Source organism: Tamandua tetradactyla, chromosome 23, assembly GCF_023851605.1.
Source record: "Tamandua tetradactyla isolate mTamTet1 chromosome 23, mTamTet1.pri, whole genome shotgun sequence".
NCBI lineage: Eukaryota > Metazoa > Chordata > Mammalia > Pilosa > Myrmecophagidae > Tamandua > Tamandua tetradactyla.
Genome location: NC_135349.1, coordinates 53,591,911 through 53,610,805, shown reverse-complemented (window position 1 = coordinate 53,610,805; position 18,895 = coordinate 53,591,911). Strand labels below are relative to the sequence as shown.

At 46.7% G+C, this 18,895-nt stretch overlaps 1 protein-coding gene and 1 long non-coding RNA gene across 3 annotated transcripts in view; one reads left to right on the top strand and one right to left on the bottom strand.

Annotated features, from left to right (window-relative positions):
- TRAP1 (TNF receptor associated protein 1) overlaps window positions 1-4,012 on the bottom strand; it is a 58,020-nt gene extending 54,008 nt beyond the window's left edge. Inside the window, exon 1 of one of the 2 annotated variants that reach the window (XM_077141974.1) lies at window positions 3,889-4,012. In XM_077141974.1, the coding sequence (XP_076998089.1) occupies window positions 3,889-3,976 (88 nt within the window). In that variant the 5' untranslated portion in view covers window positions 3,977-4,012. The remainder of the gene's footprint in view (window positions 1-3,888) is intronic. The other variant, XM_077141975.1, reaches the window with a different exon arrangement.
- Window positions 4,013-8,191: 4,179 nt separating this feature from the next.
- Window positions 8,192-11,136, top strand: LOC143666814 (uncharacterized). Its single transcript, XR_013167742.1, has 3 exons — window positions 8,192-8,360; window positions 8,931-9,299; window positions 10,140-11,136. It is a non-coding gene; the product is annotated as an uncharacterized LOC143666814 (long non-coding RNA).
- The last annotated feature ends 7,759 nt before the right edge of the window (window positions 11,137-18,895 follow it).

Sequence of the window (18,895 nt, the reverse complement as noted above, 5' to 3'; positions counted from 1 at the left end):
AATCTGTGAGTGCCTGAGCCTACACCCCACTTCTAACCCTCTTGGTACAGGCAACAGACCCCCAACCCCATCTCCCAAGGCAGAAAATTCCAGTAAAAGATTTCAGCTTCCAGAGAACAGAAAAGGCACACGACATTAACTCAAGCACCTACCAGCTGTGGCTACCTCATGACACTGTCCTGGCAATTTTAACCATGAAAACAAGACACACTGAAGAAACAGGGCATAGAGGAACTTATGGTCACTGCAGTTACCTGGCACAGGAAACGACCCCATTCCACCTTCTATCTGCCTTACAACAGTCACAGCTGCTTCCAGAGATACCAAGACTGTGGTTGATTTTTCCCAGTCAACTCTCTAAATCCCCATGCTTCTCTCTTGGGGGAGGCAGCCTTCTCATCACTCTATTGGCGAATCAGTTACTTCTGACACTTGGAGCTCTGGTAAAAAAGTTTGAACCTAAAATTTCCAGATTACCATGTTCTGATATCCCTATTCTCTATACCAAATAGCAAAATTACTTGTATCTGTGGGTTCCCAACAACCCATCAACTTAGAATTCACTGAAGAGTAGTGAAGGACATCATCTCTAAAGGAACCAGTGCCCCTGTCCTGAGAGCATGCGGAAAGCCTGGGGTGGGGGCCTCAAAGGTGGGCTGGGTTTGCACTGCAGCCCCTGAAGATCACCCAAGGATGCGGTCCCTACGCACACATTTACTCTGACAGAAGAGAAAGGACGTCACTTTGAGCCCCATTCACTATCACTCTCACGCTCTCTAGTCTTGGCCAGATTATTCAGACATTCCTTGCCCCCTCATCTGCTGTTTGCTCAGCATGAAGCACCTTGTCCCTCCTCTCCTGTGAAACTGCCCTAACAGTTGGGGTCTGTGCCCTGGTGAGCTCACATGCCTCCGCGGCAGCCCCAGCACTCTGTCCCACAGCCACATGCTCCCACTAGCCCCCATTGGCAGGGACAATTGTTAGCCATCTCTGAAATCCCAGAGGGTATGTGAAATGTGTTGAAAGAGCTAAGTAATGAACAAGGGTGAAAAGTAAAAGGCCCACAAGTAGACTGTCCCCCGAGCCTCACAGAGAGGTGTTTGAGAGTGACTAGGAAGAGGGTACCAGGTCAGTGGAGTCAGGTAAGGAGCTGAATGCACAGGGGGTGGGGAGCTGGGGGGAGGCAAAAGGGTTCCCAAGGAGGCTTCAGGAGGAATGGAACCTGCTTCCACCACCAAGCACCCAGTGACCCATACTGGCTGCCTTCTTCAGGGGACTCTGGATGGCCTTCCCAGCCTAGGCACAATCTTCCCAATCTAGGCACAATCTTTCCGGAACCCTCACAGGACTTATTAGAAACCTGAGATCCAAACGTGAAGTAAAGCACATGCTCAGATTTGGCAACATTTTCCCAGGAAAGCAAGAAAAACACAGGAGAATCTGAATTGTAGGTCAATTCTTCCATGACCACATTCTCTCCTCCCTCCCTGTATCTGTTATATAAGATGAATGTTTATTTGGCTAAATTCACTAACATTCAATGCATCCAAACAATTCCACACAGGTGACAATGACCACGGCATCTGTAATACAAAGGCTTCCAAGAACAGGCTCAATATTTAGATTCAAGCAAAGGAATTCTGTGAGAACAAGTCAAGGAATACACCAGGTCATTTCCTAAGAAAAACCGAGTAAGAGAAATTTAGTGTAAGTTTATTCTTACACGCTTCAGAAAAGTTTTATTTACGTGTGATTTTAAAAAAAGAGAGATATGGCTCAAGAAAAAAAATCAAAAACAAAAATCTAGTATTTCTATTTTTAAAATGAAATTGGAGATTTGAGCACAGTGGTGATTATGGACACTGCATCTGCCTTTCTTTCCCTAAAAGTCCTCCCAAAAGAGAAAAAAAGATAAGAACAAAAGAAAACCACCACAGTACTGGAAGACAGCAAACTGTGTCACCAGCAGACTAGAAATCCTGAGGAGTCCTTGAGCTACAGCTATGATTCCATCCGTGGGAAACCACAGCCCTGAACGGGTATAACAGGAGAGAGCTGAGGGGCTAGAGCCCCCAAGTCTAGATCACAGGTGTGCACATGCAGAGCCCTGAGGCATCTGGCCCACGGAGGCTCTGAGAACAGGTGGGCAGCTCAGCTCCTGCCTCACTCTGTGAAGAGCCTGTCAACAGCGGGGCTGGCGGTGGGTCTGAGTAGGGGAGAGGAATGCTCCCGAAGACAGCTCCTCACCTCCATGCATGGGAGAGAAGCCCCACACCAAAACCTAACTGTTAAAACATCTACTTAAGAGCCATCTGGTATTGCTTCTCACCCACCACCAGACACAGAAACAAGCTTCACAAGGGGGAACCAGAAATACAAAGATGGGGACACACACAAAACCAAATAATTGGAAGAAAACCCTCTATGATACAGCTATGAAAAAGAGGCACCAAATTCAACCAAAACAAACACTAACTCACATTAAAAACAGTTAAGAGGACAAAGACATGTCTTAAAAGTCTAATTAACATTCTCAAAAATATAAAAGATATAACACCCACGAATCAAGAACAGGAAACAATTCAAGAGTTCCAAAATTAAAAGTAACTGTTAAAAAAAAAACCTTAATAAATAAGCTGACTAGCCTAAAAGTTAAATCAAGTCAAGAGATTTTCCTAGTACACCAGTCAATTGACAATGAGATGGAAAGCATGACAGAAAAGTTCAGAGACGTGGCAGACAGATTCACAAGCTTCCACATCCTCCAAAAGATAAGGTTCCTCAACCTCCACACTATAGCACTGTAGGCTGGACGACTCTGTTGTGGTAATGCACACGGTAGGATGCTTAGCAGCATCCCTGGTCTCTATCCACTGGTTGCGAGTAGCACCTCCAACACCACCACCAACAGCAGCAACCAAAACTGACCCCAGATATGCAGCGACTGACATGAAAAGACGTACAAGGCATGCTAGGAACTTTAAAAATTCTGCAGAACAACGCATAGGATTAGGGCCTTATTACGTAAGTTACACATGTATACTTATTTACATATGTGTAACTGAGTGTGCAAAAGTTGGAAGGAACAGTCAAACGTGGTTCCCGGTTCCGGGGTGAGAAACAGGAAAACAGAGACTCTGAGAATACAGACTTTACTTTCAACATTTATTTGAGCGTCTACCAATCCCAGACCCTGAGGATACAGCGGCCAACAAGCCAGAGTCCACCAGTTCCAAGCGGACCTGAAGTGACCGAGGTTGGTTTTGCTTACCGCGGTGTCCGTAGAACCTAAGTAAGCGAGCATTTGTCGAACGATAGAATCGTTGATGCGTGACACGTGTGTAACGTGGGGCGGGGAGAGGAATAAAAACATAATTATGGGGACTTAAACGATCGCGCTAGTAAAGAAGGTGCCCAATACACGCCCTGCAAGTTCTCACTCTCCAAAACGACTTCGCTTTTTAAGTGCGTGACTCTTCCGACCAGACAGTAAGTTCCAGAAGGCAAGTGACTGCGCACACCCGGAGCCTCTCCCCCGGCCTCGCTCAAGCGGCGCAGAGGCCGCGGGGTGGGAAGAGGCGCGGGGCTGAGAGAAACCCCTCTGGGAGTCATGCCAGGGCTGAGGGTCGCAGCGCAACCGCGGGGTTCCGGGAAGGAAAGCCAAGGCAGCCCCGACCCACAGCGGCTGATGGACAGAATCAGCCTTCTGCCGCTGCGCTACGCGTTCCGCGTGCATCACCACTGAACCCCGCACAGCCGGTGCGGCAGGTGCCATCACGACGCGCCTCTCGCACGGGAGAACACGGACTCGGAGCCTGAGGGAACGCCGCTCGCCCCGGTCCCCAGCCCACGCCCGCCCGCCGCCCTCGCGGCCCCGGGCGCCCTCACCTCCCGGGGCGGCCACCAGCGCCGGCGCCCTCAGCAGAGGCCGCAAGCGGCGACTCCACAGCAGCAACGTCCGCAGCTCGCGCGCCATGTCAGTCCTCCGCGAGCGCCGCGCGCAGCCACGCGGGCCGGGGGCGGGCCTTTCTCGGGGCGCGGCGCGGTGACGTCACGGCTCGCGCGCAGGGCTGCCCGGCCTACTGCCTGCGCTGGTGGGTGGGCGCGGGCGCGGCTGCCGGCGGGGGCCTCGGTGGCGCTGGGACCGTCGGGCCTGGGGGCGGGACCTCCGTGACCTTGTGTCGCGTTGTCAAGGGCGACGGGCCCTGCGCGCGAGGCTGCAGGGGGTGACCGGGGCCCCCAGGCTCGCGCTCGCCCGCTGGGCCTCAGTCTCTGGATCCTTGAGTGGGGCACATGGGGGGCCCGGTCCGGGAGGGTGTGGTAGGGCGGCGCTTGGGAGGCGGCGTAGACTCGCCAAGAAGCCGTCGGGTCAGACCGCTGGAAGGCAGTCTCTCCCAGGCCGGGACAGACCCCCGCCGACTGGAGTGGAAAATGGAATTCCGTTCTTGACTTGTCTACACCAACACCTGAACTCATTAGCCTCCCCACCCGGTACATTGGGCTTATTCATTTATTCCAAGCCTCTCCTGCCAGCTGACGTTGGGGTCTGCTTGGGAATTCAGACATAAACCTTCGTTTCCCTGGGACGGGTCCCCAGGTAATCCTCCGGCACGCTGAAGTTTCAGATTAGCTGCCACGATCAATACCTAGAAAACCCGACTTAATTGGGATTGTGTCAAGGGCCGCAAAAAAGTACAGGAGCCCCAAGTGTCCCCCATGGGGCTTTGGCCTAGTTGGGTGTTGGGGGAGAGGCTTGCCAGGAACCACTTCCAGGGGGGAAGGTGTCAGGGAAGACCGCCCCCCCTCCCCAGGTTCCTCCTTAAGCAACTGAGAAGAGGAACCTGAAAGACTGCGGACAGATTTGGATGGAAAGAGGAGTTCTCTACCTGCAGACTCCAGCACTCTCCAGCTGGCCCCCTGCGCCCAACCTTGCCCACCTCTTTCTCTTTAGCATTCAGATCATACAGTCCTCCATCAGCGTCTCCCCGAGGTTGTCTAGCACACTTAGAGGCAATTCCAGACGTCTTATGGCTCTGAGAAGCGGCTCAGCAGAACCTGACCCCTGCCTCCTGCGACGTCGTCTCCCTCCCTCACCCCACTCCAGACAAGCCTGTCCCAGCAGAGCTGTCTCTAGGATGATCCCACAGCAGCACCCCTGTGATGAAAGGGTCTCAGCCTCACATTTCATTTACTGTTCACTCCGTTCAGGAAATCATTTCTTTTGTGAGCGCTGATAACACTGGTTTATGGGGCAATATATCTGGCTTAGGGAGGCCTTTGAGGAAGTGGTTTTTGGCAAAGGGAGGAGGGAAACCCGGGTTTTTAGTTAAGGAAGGGGGCCTCTGCGGAGACCACAAAACCCAGGCTCTGTGGGGTCGGGGTGGGGGTAGCCGCAGAGCCAGCTCAGACTTCAGACAAACCCACAGGGCCTTTGACCTCCCTCACTTGGACTGTGGCCTTCAGAGTCAAACCTTCAGCCACAGGTCCTCGTGTACTGGGTCCTCTGCTAGCCCAGGGAACTCTGACTTCTTTAAGAGCACCCGGGGATATTTCCTACCCCATGCACTTCCCAAACAAACAAACAACGAAAAACCAACAAAACAAAAATTCAACAAATGGTGCTGCAATAAGGTGCTACTCACATGGAAAAAGAATGAAATGTGACACACACACACCCCCATACAGCATACACACAAAAAAGTGTCCAGAGATCAAAGGCATGCCTTGAGGGGGCCACAGGCAGGTGTCAGCCCAGTCCCTGCACAAACAACATGGAATGAGAGAAAATTAATCAGATGCAGAAGTACTTGAGCTGATTTAATGGAGGCAGACACAGGCTGCTTGGGGAAGGCAAAACTCCCTAGGCCCCCTGACAACCACAATGGCTCCTATGATGCTGGCCCCCTTCCTTCTCTAGAAGTCATGGGAAGCTATTGAGTGCGGTGAAAAAATGTCTGCTCTGAAGAAAAGCCAGAGTCAATAGCCTACCTTTTTCTTCATTTATTGATCGAGGCACCACCTTTTCCCCTCACCAGGCAGTGTCCTGGGAGCACCCCAGAAGAGGGATCTCATATCTGAAAGTTACTTCTTGGACAAGAAAGCTCTCAGAGCTGATGGGATTTTTTCCTCAATTTCATGGACCATCTTTTACCAACTTACTTTTTTTCCATTCCTTTTTTTTTTTTTTTAACTTTTTTTTTTATTGTGAAACATAAGATATATACAAAAAAAGCAATACATTTCCAAGCACATTTTGACAAGTAATTATAGAACAGGTTTTAAAGTTTGGTATGGGTTACAGTCCCACGATTTTTCGTTTTTTCTTCTAGCTGCTCCAAGACACTGGAGACCAACAGAAAAAGCAATATAATGATTCAGCAGTCCTTCTCATTTGTTACATCCTATCTTCTCTGTTATACTCCTCCATCTCTTTAAATAGCACAATTCATAAGGACAATACATTTCAAAGTACATCGCAACAATTAGTTGTAGAACAGATTTCAGAGTTTGGCATGGGCCACAGCTTCATAATTCTTGGTCCCCACCTCCAGCCGCTCCAAGGCACCGGAGGCCAAAAAAAAAAAAAAATCAGTATAATGATTCAGCACTCATACTCACCTGCCAACCCAACCCTGTCCGCACAACTCCACCATCACCCCCACTCCCACCCACCACCACACTGTCCCCAGGGGCACCTGGGCCATGCCCATTCCAACTCTCATGTTGGAAGGGGCCGTCGACAACATGGAACGGGGGGATGGAGCCAACCAATGCTCCAGAAGGGCTGGCCCCCTGCATCCCAGGACCCATTAGGTCCAGGGACCCACCCGGAGGCCACAGGCCCTGGAGAGCCACCCCGGTTCACGGAGCCTCCACAGAACCTCACACAATGCCCTAGGTATTCTCCAGGACTGGCAGGAACCGTGAGTCATGATAGGCAGCGTGCCCAAAGGCAGTACGTGCAAGAATGACCTCCACTACCAACTTACTTTCTTTTCCTTTTTAAATTTATTATTATTACTATTATTAGTATTTTTGCATGGGCAGGCACTGGGAATAGAACCTGGGTCTCTGGCATGGCAGGTGAGAACTCTGCCACTGAGCCACCATGGCCTGCCTCAATTTACTTTTTGAAGCTGAAAAACTGGGGTGACAAGGTAAGAATCTTCCAGACAGCCCTACAGCCTTTGAGTAATTGTCTGAAAGCTGTACTATAATTGCCTTACTGCTTAGGCCTCAGGAGCAGAGTTTTTCTTGGGCAGCAGGCACACATTAGGACCATGCTGGGAGAAGGGCGGCTGGAGCTTGGAGAGCCTTGGACCTTCAGCTGCTCCCTGGGCTTGTGAGCCATCAAAGCTTTCAAAATCAGAGATGCAACTAATAGCCTGGTGGCACCTGCACCTGGTTTTATGTGTCTCCTAAAGTCCATTTCATCCTTCCTAGGACTTAGAGGCCAATCCAGCATGGGGCCAGTAGAAATCTAGTGTTTTGTCCCTTCACTTAACAAGTATGATTGATGAATACCAATCTGCTGCCAGCTTAAGAGACCTGCCCAAGGCCCACAAATGGAGCTGGCTGGAAGCCGGGCCGTGACCTCCACTTGCAGACACATTCGTGCTAGGACCCAGTCAATGGACCCTGAGGACCAAGCAGTAGCAAGACCTTTGGTCCATCCTTTGTGGAGTCACATGCAACCACTTAGCAGGACCCGGCCTTTTCCCGTAAAAAAGACTTTTCCCCTTTTCCAAAAAAGGGGGTGGGGAAGTCTGATGGCCTAGAACTTACTGGAACATTTCTAATTTCACTGGAAAACTTGGGGGTCTTTTCTTTTTCTTCCCAGATGGCTTTGTTCTGCATTGCCAATGAGCATTCACTCCCCTGCCCTCTTTTTTGGTTACGGTTAAAATATACATAACTTAAAGTTCCCCATTTTAACCCTTTTAAGGGTACAATTCAGTGGCATTGAATACATGGTATGTAAACATCACCACTAGTCCCAGAACCTTTTCATAATCCCAGACAGAAGCTCTGCACCCATTAAGCAACAACTCCCCAGTTCCCTACCCTCCTCTGGCAATCTCTGTTTTATGAATTTGCCTATTCTAGGTATCGCATGTAAATGGAATCATACAGTATTTGTCCTTTTGTGTCTGGCTTATTTTACTGGGGCTAATGCTTTCCCGTTCATCTGTGTTGCAGCACAGCTCAGGATTCCATTCCTTTTCATGGCTGAATAATATTCCATCACATGAACAGACCACATTGTGTTAACCCATTCCTCTACTGGTGGACACAAGTTGTTTCCACCTTTTGGCAACTGTGAATACTGCTCCTGTAAACACTGGTATACGAGTGTCTGGGTGAGTCCATTTTCAGTTCTTTTGGGTCTAAACCTAGGACTGGAATTGCTGAGTCATATGGTAATACTGTGTTTAAGTTTTTGAGGAATGAACTGTTTTTCACCGTGGATACGCTACTTTACATTCCCACCAGCAATGCATGAGAGGGTTCCAATTTCTCCATATCCTCCCTGACACTTATCATTTCTGCTTTTTTGATAAAAGCCATCCTGGTGAGTGTGAAGTGATGTCTCACTATAGTTTTGATACTCATTTCCCTAATGCCCGATGATGTGGAGCAGCTTTTCACGTGCTTTTTTGGCCGCTGTATATCTTCTTTGGCGTGGCGATTCACTTGAAATTCAACCCTGTCCATCCAAGAGGTGCGGGGAACGTCATGAGTTGGCCTTCTGTGGGCCACATGGATACCCCACGGGGTTCAGGTGCAAACAGATTCTGGGGTATTCTCCCTTCCCTCCTCTAACAGCATCGTCAGTCAGCCCAGCCCCCTGGGGATTCCTGGCCACCAACTAGCCGGATGGCCCCTGGTTGGTTCCTTGTCCTCTCTGGAACTTTCCACTTCCCTTGCAGGATGGGATGAACCTGGGGGCACGCGCCTTCCCCCCACCCCACCGGATGTTAGCGGGAAGACTGAATTGAATCTGGGGTGACACCAAAACATCACTGGAGGGGCCTTTTCTGAATAGCTCTTGCTCTCGGGGCAGCAGGGTGGAGACAGCCAGCACCCTCCCCCGTGTTTATTCTCGGAGCCTTCTGCTGGGAGACGCCACTTGGTGGAACTGCCCTTAGGGAATGTTCTGAAATGTGACTTCTGGCCTGGGGAAAAACTCAGATCACAATTTATTTTCCATCTTGTGGGTGACATCACTCTGATGCATTGGAATCAAAATGTCCATCGAGTCAGAAGTCGCACGTGCATCGCTTACCACTGGAAGACAGGTGAGAATGAGTGTGATCTGACCTGGGACTGTAACAGCAACTCACTTTGTGCATGTGTATGGGGGCCAAGTCAATGGTTCTGTAATACCCAGAGCCCCCCATTCTAAGCCTGGGGGTCTGGAGGAGGGAGGGAGGCCCTCTGGGGAGGGCAGGGACTTTTCTGCTGGATGCTGCTTTCCCTGCTGCGTGTAGCTTCTGGAAGCTTCAGAGCCCACTCCACATCCCCCCCAGTGGCACTGGCCTTTCTCTGCCGTCCTGGGCCCTCTGCCCAGATGCCCTGGTGTGGTATCCTGCGTGGCACCTGGCGTCAGGCCCCAGCTGGCAGCTGGTTGCAGAGACCCCACCCACCCCAGCCTGAAAGGGGTACCCTCAGTCAGGGTTCTTGTGCCGACCCAACGGGCTCTCGGGGGAAAGGACTTTGGATGGGTCAAAATGCAGCCCATCGGGCATTTTCCCTGATGGCTGGAGTGGCAACTCCTGACCCCTGAAAGTGCCAATTCCCTCCTGGGCACTGAGGCAGAGGTGGCCATCGTCCAGCAGCCCTGCTGTGGCAGCAGGGACACAGCTGCAAAAGCAGAGGCTTCCACCTGCAGGGGCCGGATTGCTCCTGCGTGCCCCGTGCCCTGCAGCCTGCTGCCTAGAGCGTGCAAAGGAGCACGCCCAGCACATGACGGGAGAGACATCCAATTTTAACTCCTTTCACTCAGCAGGGGTGCTGGAGGACATGCAATGGACACGTCCCACATGGGCCGGGCGACTGGTGGGTGGACAGTGTGCCCCAACCCTAAGGCAGATGCTCCTCGTTTTTCTTGGCGATCCACAATATCTTTTTTTTTTTAGACATGAATTTTACTGGAACTTACAAACAGGAGAAGATTCTTCCCAGTGATGGCTAGTCAGGAAATGGAAGAGCTCCACAAAGAGTGCAAGGATTTATAAGAACAGATTCAACAGGGTCTGGTGAACCAGGAGCTTGGAGATTTGTTATCAACAATGATCGGTGCTTTGGTTCACAATTTTTTTACAGATGAGCTTTAGGGTAAGGACACCAGAGGGCATCTCTAGCACCTGTTTGTCCCTTGGGGCAAACAAAACGGGCCAGGGAGCTCTTTGGGTGCTACCTAGGGTCCTAAGCCCCCCAGGACTGTTTGCCTGCCCAAACAGCCATGGCAGGGGCCCCGGGGGCCGGGCCTTGGCACGTCCTTCCTCCAGCATTTAAGGAAGGCAGGGAGGCCTCCGTGAGGACAAAGGGGAGAGAAGGGTCCTTGTGGGAATGGACATCATGAAGGAGGCCACAGACCCACCTGAGCAAACCCTCTCCTTTATCATGAACATTAAGATGAAGGCAAATTAGAAGTCAAAATGATCTCCCAGGCCTCGCTCGGGAGCTTGCTAGAAACCCAGAATCTCAGGCTCCGCCCCAGACCTACAGAGTCAGAATTTTACAAGATCCCAGACACTTCGTGGGTGCAGTAGAGTTTGAGAAGCACCGTCCTAAAGAAACAGCAGTAGCATCAAGAAAAAGAATGGCCATGCTTCCTAAACCCTGATGCCCCAGAGGATTGTTGTCCCTGACAAAGACAGCTTCCTCTCTTCCAGGATAAATGGGCTTTGGTGTCCCCCAGCTCACCTGACCTCTGATCCCGAACTCACCTGCCACCTTCCTGCAATGATTGCTTCTACAGATCTAGTTCTAGGACCCGCTCACAGATTGCTTCAGCTCCCCGGTGCCATGCAGACAGCTGCGTGTTGCAATTTAAACTAGAAGCAGTAGTAGGTTTGCTTCACGAGGGGATTCCTGAGACCCCCTTCCGAGGGAAAGGGGCCTTCGCTCAGTGCCCAGTCATGGCTTATATGTATTTCTTTTTTTTTTTTTATTAATTAAAAAAAGAATTAACAAAACAATTAGAAATCATTCCATTCTACATGTACAATCAGTAATTCTTAATAACATCACATAGTTGCATATTCATCAATTCTTAGTACATTTGCATCGATTCAGAAAACGAAATTAAAAGACAACAGAATAAGAATTAAAACCTTAATAGAAAGAAAAAAAAAAAAAACAAAAAACCTATACCTCACATGCAGCTTCATTCAGTGTTTTAACATAATTGCATTACAATTGGGTAGTACTGTGCTGTCCATTTCTGAGTTTTTATATCCACTCCCGTTGTACAGTCTGTATCCCTTCAGCTCCAATTACCCCTTCTCTTTTTTTTTTTTTTTAATTAACGGAAAAAAAGAAATTAACCCAACATTTAGAAATCATACCATTCTACATTTGCAATCAGTAATTCTTAACATCATCACATAGATGCATGATCATCATTTCTTAGTACATTTGCATCGGTTTAGAAAAACTAGCAACATAACCGAAAAAGATATAGAATGTTAATATAGAGACAAAAATAAAAGTAATAATAGTAAAGTCAAAACAAAACAAAACAAAAACCTATAGCTCAGATGCAGCTTCATTCAGTGTTTTAACAAGATTACTTTACAATTAGGTATTATTGTGTTGTCCATTTTTGAGTTTTTGTATCTAGTCCTGTTGCACAGTCTGTATCCCTTCAACTCCAATTGCCCATTGTCTTACCCTGTTTCTACCTCCTGCTGGACTCTGTTACCAATGACATATTCCAAGTTTATTCTCTAATGTCTGTTCACATCAGTGGGACCATACAGTATTTGTCCTTTAGTTTTTGGCTAGACTCACTCAGCATAATGTTCACTAGGTCCATCCATGTTATTACATGCTTCATAAGTTTATCCTGTCTTAAAGCTGCATAGTATTCCATCGTATGTATATACCACAGTTTGTTTAGCCACTCTTCTGTTGATGGAGATTTCGGCTGTTTCCACCTCTTTGCAATTGTAAATAACGCTGCTATAAACATTGGTGTGCAAATGTCCGTTTGTGTCTTTGCCCTTAAGTCCTTTGAGTATATTCCCAGCAATGGTATTGCTGGGTCGTATGGCAATTCTATATTCAGCTTTTTGAGGAACCGCCAAACTGCCTTCCACAGTGGTTGCACCATTTGACATTCCCACCAACAGTGGATAAGTGTGCCTCTTTCTCCGCATCCTCTCCAGCACTTGTCATTTTCTGTTTTGTTGATAATGGCCATTCTGGTGGGTGTGAGATGATATCTCATTGTGGTTTTGATTTGCATTTCTCTAATGGCCAGGGACATTGAGCATCTCTTCATGTGCCTTTTGGCCATTTGTATTTCCTCTTCTGATAGGTGTCTGTTCAAGTCTTTTTCCCATTATGTAATTGGGTTGGCTGTCTTTTTGTTGTTGAGATGAACAATCTCTTTATAAATTCTGGATACTAGACCTTTATCTGATATATCATTTCCAAATATTGTCTCCCATTGTGTAGGCTGTCTTTCTACTTTCTTGATGAAGTTCTTTGATGCACAAAAGTGTTTAATTTTGAGGAGCTCCCATTTATTTATTTCCTTCTTCAGTGTTCTTGCTTTAGGTTTAAGGTCCATAAAACCACCTCCAGTTGTAAGATCCATAAGATATCTCCCAACATTTTCCTCTAACTGTTTTATGGTCTTAGACCTAATGTTTAGATCTTTGATCCATTTTGAGTTAACTTTTGTATAGGGTGTGAGATATGGGTCTTCTTTCATTCTTTTGCATATGGATATCCAGTTCTCTAGGCACCATTTATTGAAGAGACTGTTCTGTCCCAGGTGAGTTGGCTTGACTGCCTTATCAAAGATCAAATGTCCATAGATGAGAGGGTCTATATCTGAGCACTGTATTCGATTCCGTTGGTCGATATATCTATCTTTATGCCAATACCATGCTGTTTTGACCACTGTGGCTTCATAATATACCTTAAAGTCCGGCATCGCTAGACCTCCAGCTTCGTTTTTTTCCCCCAAGATGTTTTTAGCAATTCGGGGCACCCTGCCCTTCCAGATAAATTTGCTTATTGGTTTTTCTATTTTTGAAAAATAAGTTGTAGGGATTTTGATTGATATTGCATTGAATCTGTAAATCAATTTAGGTAGGATTGACATCTTAACTATATTTAGTCTTCCAATCCATGAACACGGTATGCCCTTCCATCTATTTAGATCTTCTGTGATTTCTTTTGACAGTTTTTTGTAGTTTTCTTTATATAGGTTTTTTGTCTCTTTAGTTAAATTTATTCCTAGGTATTTTATTCTTTTAGTTGCGATTGTAAATGGGATTCGTTTCTTGATTTCCCCCTCAGCTTGTTCATTATTAGTGTATAGAAATGCTACAGATTTTTGAATGTTGATCTTGTAACCTGCTACTTTGCTGTACTCATTTATTAGCTCTAGTAGTTTTGTTGTGGATTTTTCCGGGTTTTCGACCCGGAATTTTGATGCCTTGTATTTCTTTTTCTTGTCTAATTGCTCTGGCTAGAACCTCCAACACAATGTTGAATAATAGTGGTGATAATGGACATCCTTGTCTTGTTCCTGATCTTAGGGGGAAAGTTTTCAATTTTTCCCCATTGAGAATGATATTAGCTGTGGGTTTTTCATATATTCCCTCTATCATTTTAGGGAAGTTCCCTTGTATTCCTATCCTTTGAAGTGTTTTCAACAGGAAAGGATGTTGAATCTTGTCAAATGCCTTCTCTGCATCAATTGAGATGATCATGTGATTTTTCTGCTTTGATTTGTTGATATGGTGTATTAGATTAATTGATTTTCTTATGTTGAACCATCCTTGCATACCTGGGATGAATCCTACTTGGTCATGATGTATAATTCTTTTAATGTGTTGTTGGATTTGATTTGCTAGAATTTTATTGAGGATTTTTGCATCTATATTCATTAGAGAGATTGGTCTGTAGTTTTCTTTTTTTGTAATATCTTTGCCTGGTTTTGGTATGAGAGTGATGTTGGCTTCATAGAATGAATTAGGTAGTTTTCCCTCCACTTTGATTCTTTTTGAAGAGTTTGAGGAGAATTGGTACTAATTCTTTCTGGAACGTTTGGTAGAATTCACATGTGAAGCCATCTGGTCCCGGACTTTTCTTTTTAGGAAGCTTTTGAATGACTAATTCAATTTCTTTACTTGTGATTGGTTTGTTGAGGTCATCTATGTCTTCTTGAGTCAAAGTTGGTTGTTCATGTCTTTCCAGGAACCCGTCCATTTCATCTAAATTGTTGTATTTATTAGCGTAAAGTTGTTCATAGTATCCTGTTATTACCTCCTTTATTTCTGTGAGGTCAGTAGTTATGTCTCCTCTTCCATTTCTGATCTTATTTATTTGCATCCTCTCTCTTCTTCTTTTTGTCAATCTTGATAAGGGCCCATCAATCTTATTGATTTTCTCATAGAACCAACTTCTGGTCTTATTGATTTTCTCTATTGTTTTCATGTTTTCAACTTCATTTATTTCTGCTCTGATCTTTGTTATTTCTTTCCTTTTGCTTGCTTTGGGATTAGTTTGCTGTTCTTTCTCCAGTTCTTCCAAGTGAACAGTTAATTCCTGCATTTTTGCCTTTTCTTCTTTTCTGATATAGGCATTTAGGGCAATAAATTTCCCTCTTAGCACTGCCTTTGCTGAGTCCCATAAGTTTTGATATGTTGTGTTTTCATTTTCATTTGCCTCGAGGTATTTACTAATTTCTCTTGCAATTTCTTCTTTGACCCACTCATTGTTTAAGAGTGTGTTGTTGAGCCTCCACGTATTTGTGAATTTTCTGGCATTCCGCCTATTATTGATTTCCAACTTCATTACTTTATGATCCGAGAAAGTGTTGTGTCTGATTTCAATCTTTTTAAGTTTGTTAAGACTTGCTTTGTGACCCAGCATATGGTCTATCTTTGAGAATGATCCATGAGCACTTGAGAAAAAGATGTATCCTGCTGTTGTGGGATTTAATGTCCTATAAATATCTGTTAAGTCTAGCTCCTTTATAGTAATATTCAGATTCTCTATTTCTTTATTGATCCTCTGTCTAGATGTTCTGTCCATTGATGAGAGTGGTGAATTGAAGTCTCCAACTATTATGGTATTTGTGTCATTTCCTTTTTCAGTGTTTGCAGTGTATTCCTCACGTATTTTGGGGCATTCTGGTTTGGTGAGTAAATATTTATGATTGTTATGTCTTCTTGTTTAATTGTTCCTTTTATTAGTAGACAAGCCCTTTTATTAGGGCGACAAGCGTGGCGGGAGGGCGCCAGCGGCAGCGGCCCGCCCGGGTGAGTGCACGTTCCCGGGGAGTCACGGGCTTGGAAGGGGCCTCCCCCACCCGTCACCGTTCTCCGCGGCCTGGGGATTTCCGATCCAATTCTCTCAATTGGTCTGGGGGGCCGCGCATGGTATGGGCGCCTGCCGCCACGTTTTCAGGGGACCGCCTCTCCAATTCTCCCAGCCGGCCCGGGAAGGGGGAAGGGAGTGACTCCGGCCGCTTGCCGTCCCGCCCGGTGAAGCCCGTGCGCCTCGGCAGTCTCACCCGAGCGGCTTCTCTCAGCCAGCCAGCCGTTCCAGGATGGGGTACGCTGTCTTTTTTATCTCTGTTGTGGCTTTGGGCGCTGTTCTGTATCGTTTCTACTCCCCTAGTAGCTGTCCTGGAGAAGAAACTAAGATCCGTGCGTCTTACTAAGCCGCCATCTTCTCCCCAGAAAGCGGCTTATATGTATTTCTGACACTTGCTGCCCCCTTTCCACAAGAGGACCCTTTTCCCTTGCCTTGCAAACCAGAGTTTGGAACTCAAGTCTCTGGGTTAGGGGGACAGTGAGAACCAGCCCTTCCACAGAGTCTCGGGCAAATTCCTTTGTGACCTGGCCGGGCTGAGGCCCAGCTCTTTCTGGTGACTTAAAACCAGTGGCCCGGGTTGAGGAGTAGCAGCCGGCGCCATGGCAGTTCTGCTGGAAACCACCTTAGGCGACGTCGTCATCGACTTGTACACTGAGGAGCGGCCACGCGAACAGCTACTAGGGGAGTAGAAACGATACAGAACAGCTCCCAGAGCCAAGACAGAGATCAAAAAGACAGCGTACCCCATCCTGGAACGGCTGACTGTCTGGGAGAACCAGCTCCGGTGAGATCGCTGAGGGGCACGGGCTTTCCCGGGTGGGGCGGGAAGCGGCCGGAGTCCCTCCCTTCCTCCTTCCCAGGCCAGCTGGCAGAATTGGGCAGGCGGTCCCCTCAAGTCACGGCGGCTGGCACCCCGACCACGCGAGGCTCCCCGGACCAACTGAGAGAATTGGATCGGAAATCCCCAGGCCGCGGAGAACAGTGACCGGGGGTGTCCCTTCCAAACACGTGACTTCCTGGTCCGGCTGGGAACGGTGCACTCTCCCGGGCTGCGGCGGCTGGCGCCCTCCCGCCACGCTTGGCGCACCAGGCCGACTAGGAGATTCAGATGGGCGCTCTCCCAGGCTGCGGCGGCCGGCGACCCTCTCCACGTTCGGAACCCCGGGGCCGGCTGTCACTCTTCCAAGCCGCTTCAGCTGGCGAACCTCCCCCACGGCGAGAGTTTTCCAAAGTTAAAAGACCCACAGCACCTTTTACTGGTGGGAACCACAGACAAACGTGTGCCACGAGCACCACCTACTGGGCAGGATAAGAAAAACAGAACCCAGAGATTTCACAGAAAAATCTGTCAACCTGTTGGGTCCAACACCCAGGGAAATCTGACTAAATGCCCAGACGCCAGCAGAAGATAACGGATCACGCTCAGAAAATTGAAAATATGGCCCAGTCAAAGGAACAAACCAATAGGTCAAATGAGATACAGGAGCTGAGACAACTAATGCTGAATATACGAACAGAAATGGAAAACCTCTTCAAAAACGAAATCGATAAATTGAGGGAGGACATGAAGAAGACATCAGCTGATCAAAAAGAAGAAATAGAAAACCTGAAAAAACAAATCACAGAGCTTATGGAAGTGAAGGACAAAGTAGAAAAGATGGAAAAAACAATGGATACCTACAATGATAGATTTAAAGAGACAGAAGATAGAATTAGTGATTTGGAGGATGGAACATCTGAATTCCAAAAAGAAACAGAAACTATCGGGAAAAGAATGGGAAAATTTGAACAGGGTATCAGGGAACTCAAGGACAATATGAACCGCACAAATATACGTGTTGTGGGTGTCCCAGAAGGAGAAGAGAAGGGAAAAGGAGGAGAAAAACTAATGGAAGAAATTATCACTGAAAATTTCCCAACTCTTATGAAAGACCTAAAATTACAGATCCAAGAAGTGCAGCGCACCCCAAAGAGATTAGACCCAAATAGGCGTTCTCCAAGACACTTACTAGTTAGAATGTCAGAGGTCAAAGAGAAAGAGAGGATCTTGAAAGCAGCAAGAGAAAAACAATCCATCACATACAAGGGAAACCCAATAAGACTATGTGTAGATTTCTCAGCAGAAACCATGGAGGCTAGAAGACAGTGGGATGATATATTTAAATTACTAAAAGAGAAAAACTGCCAACCAAGACTCCTATATCCAGCAAAATTGTCCTTCAAAAATGAGGGAGAAATTAAAACATTCTCAGACAAAAAGTCACTGAGAGAATTTGTGACCAAGAGACCAGCTCTGCAAGAAATACTAAAGGGAGCACTAGAGTCAGATATGAAAAGACAGAAGAGAGAGGTATGGAGAAGAGTGTAGAAAGAAGGAAAGTCAGATATGATATATATAATACAAAAGGCAAAATGGTAGAGGAAAATATTATCCGAACAGTAATAACACTAAATGTTAATGGACTGAATTCCCCAATCAAAAGACAAAGACTGGCAGAATGGATTAAAAAACAGGATCCTTCTATATGCTGTCTACAGGAAACACATCTTAGACCCAAAGATAAACATAGGTTGAAAGTGAAAGGTTGGGAAAAGATATTTCATGCAAATAACAACCAGAAAAGAGCAGGAGTGGCTATACTAATATCCAACAAATTAGACTTCAAATGTAAAACATTAAAAGAGACAAAGAAGGACACTGTCTACTAATAAAAGGAACAATTAAACAAGAAGACATAACAATCATAAATATTTACGCACTGAACCACAATGCCCCAAAATACGTGAGGAATACACTGCAAACACTGAAAAGGGAAATAGACACATATACCATAATAGTTGGAGACTTCAATTCCCCACTCTCATCAATGGACAGAACATCTAGACAGAGGATCAATAAACATCTAGATAGAGAATCTGAATATTACTATAAATGAGCTAGACTTAACAGACATTTATAGGACATTACATCCCACAACAGCAGGATACACCTTTTTCTCAAGTGCTCATGGATCATTCTCAAAGATAGACCATATGCTGGGTCACAAAGCAAGTCTTAACAAATTTAAAAAGATTCAAATCATACACAACACTTTCTCGGATCATAAAGGAATGAAGTTGGAAATCAATAATAGGCAGAATCACAACAACTTATTTTTCAGAAATAGAAAAACCAATAAGCAAATTTATCTGGAAGGGCAGGGTGCCCCGAATTGCTAAAAACATCTTGAGGGAAAAAAACGAAGCTGGAGGTCTCGCGCTGCCTGACTTTAAGGCATATTATGAAGCCACAGTGGTCAAAACAGCATGATATTGGCATAAAGATAGA